Source organism: Camelus ferus, chromosome 16 (assembly GCF_009834535.1).
Source record: "Camelus ferus isolate YT-003-E chromosome 16, BCGSAC_Cfer_1.0, whole genome shotgun sequence".
Lineage (NCBI taxonomy): Eukaryota > Metazoa > Chordata > Mammalia > Artiodactyla > Camelidae > Camelus > Camelus ferus.
Genome location: NC_045711.1, coordinates 38,492,053 through 38,503,552, shown reverse-complemented (window position 1 = coordinate 38,503,552; position 11,500 = coordinate 38,492,053). Strand labels below are relative to the sequence as shown.

At 56.7% G+C, this 11,500-nt stretch overlaps 1 protein-coding gene across 1 annotated transcript in view; it reads right to left on the bottom strand.

The window, feature by feature from the left end:
* Positions 1-1,321: 1,321 nt before the first annotated feature.
* RTN4RL1 (reticulon 4 receptor like 1) overlaps positions 1,322-11,500 on the bottom strand; it is a 63,198-nt gene continuing 53,019 nt past the window's right edge. Inside the window, exon 2 of the mRNA XM_032457464.1 lies at positions 1,322-4,408. Within this exon, the coding sequence (XP_032313355.1) occupies positions 3,084-4,408 (1,325 nt within the window). The 3' untranslated portion in view covers positions 1,322-3,083. The remainder of the gene's footprint in view (positions 4,409-11,500) is intronic.

The following is an 11,500-nucleotide window of genomic DNA, read 5'->3' as shown; positions in this document are numbered from 1 at the left end:
CCCTCAGAGTGGAGGGCTGTGTGGCTGGAGCTGAGAGAGGAAGATGAGGAGCTGGCTCCCTCCCGGGGTCTGTTGAAAGTGCTGAGCAAAAACGGCAGAGGGGCTGACCCCATCAGGAACAAAGAGGGGTGGCCTCAGCCTCTGGGAGGAGGACAGAGCTCCCAAGGCAGGAACCCACACCTCCCTGCCCTGAATCACCCAGGAGGGATGCTGGGTCTGGTGAATGGAGAGGCCTTCACTTAGCCCCTGACTTGTCAACTTGCCCTGATGTTTTGGACAATGGTGTCATCGTGACTGCGTAGCATGTGAGCTGCTGAGTGACGAGTGATGTCATCCACAATAGAGCTGCTTTTATTCCTTCTACCTTTTAGAGGAGCAAGCTGCTAAAAATACACCTGGTGTCCTGGGCCCCTTGCCTTGCCTCTAATAACAGTCGGCAACCAGAGACTGTGCTGTGCTTGACAGAAGTGGATCATTTATAAAACATTAGCATTTCCCGTACTGACATTTCACTTCCATATTACAGGACTTACTAAGTCTTTTTAAAAAATTTTTAATAAAGTGCTTGGATGCTTGATTTTCCCACTGAGGGCTGTGCTATCTAAAGTTGGAAAGGAAATCAACAACATAACAGCATCCTCGGGTTCTAAGGGACAGCTTGGCCCTGGCACTGGGCTGGGTGAGAGCAGGCAGACCAGTGGGGAGCAAACACAGGCCAAAGGCGATTTGTTCTGCCGTCACCAGGCTCCCTTTAGTGCATGTTTCCAGTCTTGTACTGAGGATTTGTCCGGGCCTGAAAACACAGGCCTCAATTTGAGGAACTCTCTCCTTTCTCCAAAGCCAGAGAGGCAGGTGCAGCCTCCAGACTCCATCCACGTCCCCTGCTGCATGGGTTGGTCCCTGGCATTCTGGAATCCCCTCTGGGCACTAGGAATTGGCAGTTCCCTTCCCACCACCCCCAAGCCCCTTTAAGAATCAACAGCTCAGCTGCTGCTGGTGAAGCTTCTGGGAGCAGGCCGGGAAAGATCCAGGGCCAGCCAGAGATGGTGCTCACACAGCACAGCCGGAGTGTGGGAAGTGAGTCATGTTCTGTGCCAGTGAGGGAAGAACCATGGAACGGAGAATGCGCGTGTGTGTGCGTGTGCGCGTGCATCCATGTCCCAGTGAGTCAGCATGCCCCTGCCCCAAACAGCTCCTCCTGCCAACAAACGTGCTTGTGTTCTCAGAGCTGTGCCTGGCCGGGTTCGCCCACCCCACAAAAATCCGGGATCTGCCACTCCTTCAGGAAAACGGGGTTAGGAAATGAGAAACAGGGTTCTTGTCCAAGAGAATTTTTTTTTATTATTATTTTTCTCTTAATTGGATTCAATGTTTCTGCTCCTCACATACATCCTCTCTGGTGGGGAATTCGGGTTTGTGCAAAGCCAAAAAAGATTGTGCCTGCCCAGACCCCAGCCAGTAGCACAGCCGAGCCCCTTTCCCCTGTCTGGGGTTGCCTGCTCCATTCCCTGCAAGTCCCCACTCTTGACCCCTGAGTCTGGCCACCCCCTGACCTCTGCTCGTCCCCGGGCATCTTCAGAGGGTCCAGGAGGAATGGGGCCTCCATAATGCAGAAGTGCCTGAGATGGTTCTTGAAATGCCCTCTTTGTTCCCCTTCTGCTAAGGCCACCTGATGCTCTCCCTCCTGCCACCCTACACAGGACCCTTGCTGGGACGCCCATCAAAGAGCCTCAAGGAAAAATTCAGCAGCTGAGCCATGCTAGAGGCCTGGGATCATGCCCAGAGTATCCCTGGCCTATCGAGACCGTCACTGGCAAAATGCTAAGCTGACAACACTGCCCAGCCTGTTGGACTAACACTGTGGATGCTACCTCGCCCGCCGGCCTGAGAAACCCAAAGCCTCTTTCTTTCCCTCCTCTGTCCAACCAGTCCCCAGGGCCTGGCTCCCTGATGCCCAACAAGCTGCTTCTTGCTTCTCACTCTGATGCCAACAGCTACCATACTGGGGGTGATTGGGTGCTCTGAGGTGGCAGACGGGCTTGTGTTGCATATAAAAACATGGTGATGTTCTAAATGTCTAAGAATATTGGTCCCCTGAAGTGGTTCTTGCTGTCTCCCCTTCTCCTTGACCCTCCCCACTGCCCCTTTGCCCCAGGCCCTGGCAAGCCCAAGTTTCATGGGATTCTAGATGGAATCCTAGAACTCCTTTCTTGCTAGAAATCACCAATACAATCCTTAGTTCAGCAGATAAAGTTTTCCGTATAGTTTATAAACATTGTAAGACATACAGTTTGGTAGGGGAGTAGGGCGGGGGACCTGTGCATTTGTGTATATATATATATATATATATATATGTAGACAGTGTGTATATATATAAGTGGACATAGTTATAAAACTGCACCTCCTGTGAGAACTTCATTGCACACAATGAAGTTCTAAATTTCAGCCTCTGATGATCTTTCCTTTGGTAATTGGTTCTTGGAGACAAGCAGTCAGGCCTGGATCTGCCAGGGTTGCCTGAGACATCAGGAATGAGAGGCATTACCCTCAAGGGAGGGACTGAAGGTGGCACATGGTTGGATTCAGGGCAGGTTGACTAAATGGCTTCAGGCAAGAGCCAAAATGCCACCTGCGCATGTGCTCCCAGACAGCTGGTCGACCCAGCCTCTTGGGTGAGCCTTCTCTATTCTTCTCTGAGTCCTGCTTCCTCTGGGAATAGCGGGGGCCCTTCAGACCTCTCCAAATGATCAGGAGCCCAGAGAGCCCAGCTCCCATGGGGCACTGTCCCATTGTTGCTAATGAAGGATTCACTTTGTGGCTCTAACCACCTTGCTGGGTGGATGCTGTCCGTGGGTGCTCGGTGGAGGGCTGGCTGGGACAGCTGGGTGAGATGCGCTAATCCCATCTTGCTTGGGGCTGTACACTTTGGGTTTATCATCCATCGGGCAGGGCCCAGACAGCAGCCGAAGCCTCTACCAGCCTTTGCCTGAAACCCAGCAGATCCTCCACTTGTAAAAAAAAAGAAAAAAAATCCTGTTCCTTGGTGGACATGTGGCAGTGCTGGGTGCTGGCGCCCTGCGCCCTCAGCGGAGAGTAACCACCAGCCCCAGTATCCAGGCCAGGAGGGAGGCCCCCAGGGAACTGCCAGAGGAGGCCTGCTGCACCCCGCTAGGGGCACGGATGGGGGTCCTGCGGGCACATTTGCCCTTCCTCTTGGGCCGTGCTGTGGGCATGATGTCAAAGCTGAACTTGTGCTGGTAGTCGGGGGCATAGTCCTGCAGCTCGTGGGCCTGCTTCCCAGTGCCCGCCTTGGAGACCTGGTTGCGATTCCTGTGGCTGGTGCAGTTCTTGCCCGGCTTCTTGTAGCCCGACCGGGAGCCGGGCAGATGGCCGTGCGGGTGGCTCTTGTCCCTGGCGGGGCCGTGGGGTGGGTGGTGTTCCTTGCGGGCGGCCCTGTCGGTGGTGGTGAGAGTGTGTGACTTGATCTGGTGCGGGGACACTGGCCCTGTGCAGTTCCGGAAGTCCTCGGCCCTCAGCAGCTTCAGATCGTGACCATGCAGCGGCTCAGGGGACACACAGGGGACAGCAGAGCTAGAGCCACGAAACTTTTGCAGCCATTCCCACAGGGAGCGGGCCCGGCAGCCACAGTCCCAGGCATTTCCATTGAGGCGGAGGAATTCCAGGGCCCCCAGGGGTGCCAGGCAGTCACCCTGCAGCTCAGAGAGACTGTTGTTGAAGAGGAAGAGAGTGGTCAGCCTGCGGAGGTCGTGGAAAGCCCTGTGATGGACCCACTGCAGCTGGTTCTCGTGCAGTAGGAGCCGGTCCAGGTTCACCAGACCCCGGAAGGTGTCTTGGCCCAGGCTCCACAGCTTGTTGCCATGGAGGAACAGGTGGCTGAGGTTGACCAGGTCCACAAAGATGTCATCCTGGAGGTACTCAATGTGGTTGTCCTGCAGGTAGAGGTACTGCAGGCTGTGCAGGCCACCAAAGATGCCCGCTGGCAGGGCACTGAGCCCACACTTGTAGAGGTAGAGGGCATGGAGCTTCACCAGGCCCTGGAAGGTCTCAGGGGCCAGTGACCGCAGCTGCCGGTTGTCGCCGAGGTCCAGCTCCTCCAGGTGCACGAAGCCCTGGAAGGTGTTGGGGTCGATGAAGGTGATGTTGTTGGAGTAGATCCACAGGGTGACCATGGCGGGGCTGAAGTGGCCCTGTTGGAGGAGGGTGATGCGGTTGTTCTGCAGGAAGATGCGCTCGCTGTCCTCTGGGATGCCCTCGGGGATGGCAGCGAAGTTGTGTGCCTGGCAGCTGACGGTCATGGGGGCAGGGTAGCACACGCAGTCCCTCGGGCAGCCGCCGCCCAGGGGCAGCTCCCCCGCCAGCAGCAGCAGCAGCAGTTCCACACAGCACCCTGGCAGGGAGAGAGAGCACAGCCAGGTCAGGGGCTGCCAGGGAGGTGGGAGACAGTCCGGACCGGCACGTGACCCTCCTTGGCCCCTAGGGCTCTGTCCTCGTCTTTGCTGCGCTCAGCGGTCTGGAGTGTTAGCCCCTGAGGGCCTGGCTCCTGATGGCTCCCCACACCCTGGCGCCCCACCTCTACTGGGGGTTCTGTCCCAGCCTGGGCTGTGAGATGAGTCGGGGTAGCGGCTGTAATCCCCCTCCACCCCGCATACTTCCTTAGCCCCACCCCCACCCCAGCCCCGCCCATATCTGCTGAGCCCGCCCCCAGGCTCTGTCGGCCTTACTAAGATGGAGGTCACAACCCATGGACACAGCAGCCAGCCTTGGGTTCCTGTCCCAGCTCTGCCACTTACTTGCCCTTATCTGCATGAACAGATAGTGGTGCAGACTCTCGTTCTAACAAAGTGAATATCGCATATGGAGTCCTGAGGAGTCTTTTTATTTAAATTATTCCCAATAACAAGCAAAGCATGCATGCATGACACCAAAGTTTATCTTGAGAGATTTCTCATTTACAGTGCTTTCCACGTCCTCAAGTATGCATCATCCCCTATGCCTCAGTTTCCTCATGTCTAAATAGTAATAGTTGTCCCTTGCAGAGGACGTGTGTGCATGTGTGTGTTTGTGGGAAGGACTGGGGGAAGCACCAGGGCTGATGGCTCTGCGGCCCAAGAAGTGGCCAGAGAGAGGCTGCCCCACACTGGGGTCCACCTTCTGGCCCCTCCCCTCTCCCCATCTTACTGGAGATCCCAGGCTGTGGCTGCAAAACAGACTTGCCTCTTAACTGTCCGGAGCATTTCCTCTGCAGCTTCCCTCTAATTGGGCATTAATTAGGCATTCGTTAATGGATCCTTAAAATAATTTATTTTCAGATGTGTCCAGCCTGTGGTCGGATAATAGCCCCGCACTCATTATCAGAGCAGCCTCATTATGGATGATTGTCATTACCTGCATTTTTCCAGGGTCGCAGCTGCCCCAGGCAGCCTGGTAGGCGCGCCAGTGTTGGGGGCACAGACTCCAGGCCTGTGGACCCCGACTCTGCAGGGCCAGGCAGCCATCTCATCCCTGCCAGGGCTGGCCTCCTGCTCCTTCCTTTCCAGCCTGGCCAGCCAAGCCTCTGGGGAGAGTCAGGGGCCTGAGGCAGCTCGGCTGATTCTTCCTGCTGCCAGCAGTGCCCAGGGCATGGAGAATGAGAGAACAAGCCTTCCCGGCCACTCTTGGGCCGGCCTGGCTCCCAGCTTCAGGCCGGCCACCACCCCAGCCGCCTGTCTGGGCTCAGGTGGGCCTCGCCTCCACCACCACCCCCTCTTTCCTTGCAGAAACGGCATTGTAAATAAGTGACAGCTCCCAGCTGTTGGGAGTTATGGGCTCCCAGAGAGTGGCAGCTGCTTCCCGTCCCCCTGTAATCACCCGGCTTCGACTTAATGTTTCCAACACATAAAAATCATCGCACATAATTTGGTTTTTGCATAATTGTGTTCGGTTGTGATTTCAGAGCAATTATGACCTCTGTGGTGATGGTGGTGGTGGGAGTGCAGCTGTGAGGACCTTATCTGGGCCAGGCCACTTTCTAGGTGGCCCCTGCCCTGCCTTCAGTCATCTGGACCATTGGACAGTCTGCAGGCCAGGCCCCAGGCAGGGGCCTCCTCGGCTGCCTCCTCCTGTGTAACAAGAGTAGGAGATGATCACTATGCCAGGGCTCCCCACATGGAGGCTCGGGTCTGACCTCCAGCACCACACCACCCACCTCAGTCTGGCCAGGGGGCCCAGCCCCCCAGGGGGAGATAAGAGTGGGAGGACCCCCTTGGAGCCTGGACCCCAAACCCCAGCTGACTACTGGGGAGCCTTCTCACTGCCTTGAGCCTCCAATGCCTGGGGCTGGGAGGAGGGACCAATCCACACCAGCTGCACCTTCCACAGAGCCCGCCATTCCCTCTCCCCTCGCTCAGCTCTGCTCCTCACCTCTTCCCAGGCTGCCCTGGGGAGGCGCCCCACCCTGGAACTCTGAGGGAGCCCCAGGTGCCCCTCCTAGCTCAAGGGTGTATGAGGTGCTCACTGTACTGAAGGGGACGGGGCCATGGCCATGAACCCATGCTTGTGGGAGCCATGGGTCCACACCAGACCCCCCACTGCCTGGGGTCCTGCAAAAACAGGCATTTGCTCCCCTGAAGTCAGGCAGGGAGAGCCACTCACGGCAGGAGCAGGGTGAGCTGTGGCAGGCTCAGCATTAATACCACCGACATTTGTGTAGCTTACGGAGTTTACAGAGTGCTTCTGCCCGCACGCCTCTGATCCTCAGAACTATCCTGTGCGGTGGGGAGTAGGGGAGCTTTCCTGCCCCTGATGTAGGTGGGGCAGGCAGCCTGTCTGCCTGCTGCTGTGGCTCTGTCCCTGTAAGGCCCCAAGAGGGGGTTCTCTGCAATGGTCCCCAGAGAAGCCAGGGGAACTCCACAAAGAGCCTCAGCCCTCCCTCAGACAGGTGCCCTCAGGGGATGTTGGGGCATGGGGAAAGGGGGAAGGAATCAGGAGAAGACCCTGGTTTGGGTAAAAGAGCCAATTGTCCAAAAATCTAGGCTGGGCTTTGCAGCTGACGGGGAACACACTTTGGCAGGTGGGAGAGGTCAGATAGCAGGGGGCGGGGCTGGGGGTAAAGGAGGGACCCAGGGCAGAAGCCACCACACTCTTCCCCTGAGAGAGGCCCAGGAGGAGGCAGGGACCCCAGCTGATGCTTGGAGCTGCTCTCCATCCTTCAGTACCATCCAGATGCCAGGGTGCCCTGGCCAGGGAAGCTGCCCTTGCAGTTAACCCCTGGCCCCTCCCACTGTAACTGGGAAGAGTCTCAGCTCAGTCTGCTTGTCCACCCTGGAAGCTGGTCTTACCTCCAAGGCCCTGGGCCAGCTCTCCTATCCTCCTGCCTCTGGCACCCCTGCCTGAGCCAGCGGGTACCCTTGCTGGTTTCTTCCCAGGGAGGCTGATACTGCATCACCAGGGCTCCTGCTGTGCCCCCTGTGCCACTTCTGTGTGGCCCACAGGAGCCCTGACCCGCTGATTGCTGATTAATGTATTAACAATGACATCAGTGCCTTTGCTGTGCATTTGAAGATTGCAAATTAGCAAAGATTCAAGTTTCCGTGGAGGAGCCTTGCGCCCCTTCCCATCAGTCTCCTCGCTCCCTCCTGGGTGGGGCAACAGGTTGCTCTGTCCATGAGGGCTGGGGAAAGCAAGATGGGGACTCCCGCCATCACCCTCTGGACTCCCTCGTGCTCTCCTCTTCTGTCCCCTCCCCCTTCTCTCCTCAAGGGGCATTCAGCTGCTCCTAGACAACCTGGCCTCCCACACAGGAGCTTACCCACATCTTTGCAGCCTCATTCATTTCTTCCTCCATTCAATACTTGCCGCAGGAGTCCTGGAGTATTCAGAGTGGCAGGGCAAGGAGAGGCCTGGGGATGAACTGGGCAGGTCCTCACAGACTAGCAAATGGGGATCTCACAATACCAGGCAGTCCAGCAGGTGCCAGGCCCAGAGTAGGCACCTAGGTATGTGTATGGGGATGGCATCTGCTGCATTTGTGCCACCTCCTCCATGAAGTCCTCTTGCACAGAGGATGTGTAGGAAAGGAGAGCTGGTACTGGTTTCAAGTCCTCCTTCCGGCAAACCCCCAAACCCCTCACCTGCTGGTCAGGGACCCGTGGGGGCCGGGGTGAGAAGCCTGGGCACAGACGGGCCCCTCAGCCAGTCCACTCAACAGCCAGTTCATAAGATGTTCTTATGAACGGTCCCACGGGGGCTGGACCTGGTGGGACAGGTGGGAAGGGCATTCCAGGCAGAGGACACAGCATGTGCAAAAGTACTGAGGTGGAAAAGCAGGTGGCAGTCCCCATCTTACCCTGGCCCCTCTCTCAGCCTCTAAGTAGCCAGAGATCCCAAGAGGCTGTAACTACAACTCAGCTGGCGACGGACACCCAGGGCTGAGGAGGCCAGAGAACTCCCCACTGGGACCAGCACTGACAGTCTGCTCCTGTCCCAGGCCAGATGGCCAGTGTGACAGGGGCCCTGCAGCTTCCCTACCCTCAGAAACAGGAAGGGAGCTAACCAAACAGGACCCAGGCCTAACTGAGTACCAGGTTCTTACATGGAATCCTCATGACACCCCATGAGTGCTACACAATTGCACAGAGGAGGAAATGAGGCACAGAGGGGAGTGGCTGGCCAAGGCCACACAACTGGTGAGCAGGGCAGTGGAGCAGACCTTGCCCAGCTGACTCTGAATCCAGGAGCTCCACGCTGCAGGGCAGGCTGGGCAGCCTCATCTGAGGGCTGGTCAGTCCGCCTGGCCCCAAAGTCTCAGGCCTCACCCTGACCTGAGTCTGGCACCTGTCCCTCCCTACACCTGTACAGGGACAGCTCAATGGGCTGGCATCCCCATAAGTCCCTGGGCAGCTCCGTGGGGCTCTCTGAGGCTTGGAGACTGGTCAGCCGTTTGGTCAATCCTTCTGGCTCTGCAACCTGCCCTCCCCCTGCAAAGGGCTCGGCTCTGGCCCCCCTGCTGCCCCAGCCTTACCAGATGCTGCTCTCTAAGCCAATCGATGCTAACGGGATGGCTCTGCTGGCTGTATAATGGCCTCAGGCCAGGCCGGCTGTGCTCACAGAGTGACTGGCGCCTCAGGCCACTTGGCACTGTCCCTCCGTGCCACACCCAAGCACAGGCCACTTCCTGGAGACGAGGAAGCCAGCCAGGGCAGAGCTGGGCTTCCCTCCTCTTGTCCTCAGGAGCCAGGTGCCTCCTGCCTCCAGCCTTTCCGTGGGCTGTTCCCTGCACTTCCCAAGATATCTGCAGGGCTCCCACCCTCACCTTACCTTTCAGGTCCCTCCCCACATCACCTTCTCAGTGAGGCCTTCCCAGCAGCGTATTTCATTTTCTTTTATTATTTACATTATTTTATTTTATTTTTAAAAAATAATAATATAATTTATTAAAGTCATAATACATCACCATCTTGCCAATAGTTATATGAATGCCAGCAGCCCATTTTAAATGGCCCCTTCCCTAGTTCACTTTTCCCCATTACATGCATCCTTTTCTAATAAATTCCATCATTTACTCCTTTATCGTGTTTATTTTCTGTCTCCCCTCCTTGAGTGTCAGCTCCACAAGAACAGTGATTTTGTCTCATGTGTTCCCTGCTGTACCCCCCATGGCCTAGAACAGTGCCTGGCATACAGTAGGTGCTCAAGGAGAAAACCCAAGACCTAGAGTCTGGCTCTTAGTAGGTGCTTAATAAACATAATGCTTCTTATGAGTACGGAGGCCTCCAGGCTGAGAGTGGAGGCTCAGCCTTGGCTCTTTCCCAAGTGCCCCTTGGCCATCACAGAGGTGACAGAGGGTGAGGAGGGTTCTGGGAGAGAGGATACACACACCAGGCCTGCCTGGGGCTTGGGGTAGGTAGGGTGACCAGTGCAGCTTTGCCTGGGACTCAGGGCTTTCCCAAGACACAGGACTTAACACTAAAACCAGAAAATCCCAAACACGAAGCTGTTAGCCACCCTACCTGGGGACCAGGACTGTGCCTTTGTCCCCCGAAAAATCTCTCACCACAGGATGGGGAGGGGACAAACAGGCAGGCATGAGGTATGAGTGTTCTTCAGACACTCACATCTTAGGCCCTGTGCCTGCAGCCCGGGGCCTGTGTGTGTGCATGTGTAGCGTGTGGGTGTGGATCGGTGCACATCTACATGTGTGTGTATATATCTCCGTGTGCGCGCACATGGCCATGTGCATGTATCACTGAGTACACGCATGTGCATATGTAAGCACACGTTTGTCTCTGGAGACCAGCCCTTTCATCCTGAGCATCCTGAACTCCATCCAGGGGAGGGGGCAGGGCCCTCTTCTGAGGAGAGGCACACCCGCCTGTGATATCCTCATCTTATCTCAGCGCTCACTCTGGCTTTGCCTATAGCTCTGGCTCGCCTCCTGACACGCTGAATTATGTACCCGCTCCAAGTCCCTCCAGCATACCAGGATCGCTCTCAGCTGGGAAGTGGGCGGCCCCTTATTGGAATAACCTTTCAGCTTTCATCTGCTTCTGCTGGTCCCCCGGAGCCGAGCGGCCTGGCTGGGAATGCCATGCTAATTGGGCTGCCAAGCTTTCAGGGGGCCTTGTTGGAGCAACCTCAGGCTCCCATGTCTTCTGCCTACCTGCATCTACTGCCTCCTCACTGAGGGGGTCCCTGTGTGGACAGAGGGTTGGGGGACACTGGAGGCCAGTGTGGGCAGCTCTGTACCCAGGTACTGCCTGGGCCTGGGACCAGCCTCTGTGGGGGCACATTTCAGCTGGACAAACTCAGGCAGGTTACTAAAACTCCATGGCCTCAGTTTCTTAGTCCGGGAACTGGGAGTCAGAGCACCCGTCTTCTTGGGTGTTGGCATCACTCAGAGAGGCTGTGCCCTGATCTGCTACTGGGATGGGCTACAGGGGAGGCACTCCCAAGGCCAATGATTGTGTTACAGCTACTGCATCAAAGGGAGCTGTGCCTGCTCCATGTGGACCCTGGCTTTTGCCCCACTCGCCCTGGTGCTCCCAAATCCCAGAGTCTTGGCAGAGGGACCTGACAGGTCAGATGCTGAGTTAGGGCTCAACATCAAGTTCAAGTTCCTTTCCAGCCTTGGCTGTCCCAGGGCACAGCAGGTAAAGATGAGGTCTTGACCTCTCTTGGTGCTTGGTGCTCTCTCAGTCCATCCACCCCAACCTGGAGCTGCCAGCTCCCTGGGAAAAAGCCGGGGCACATGGGCTCTACCTTCACCATGTGAAGCCCCGCAGGGCTCTTAACATGAGTCCAATGTTACTCAAATTTGCTTCTCAGTTTGGGGGGCCCATAACCTGGGCTATGGTAGCCCAGATCTCAAGGCTGAGAGTGAGGGCATCTGAGAGCCAACCCTTCCCAGGTGGTTTTGAGAAGCTCTGGGCCTTGCCTCCTTCCTGCGGAACCACCTGTCCTTCCCCCCAATCCCCAGAAAACCATGGGCCCACCTGCAATCAGC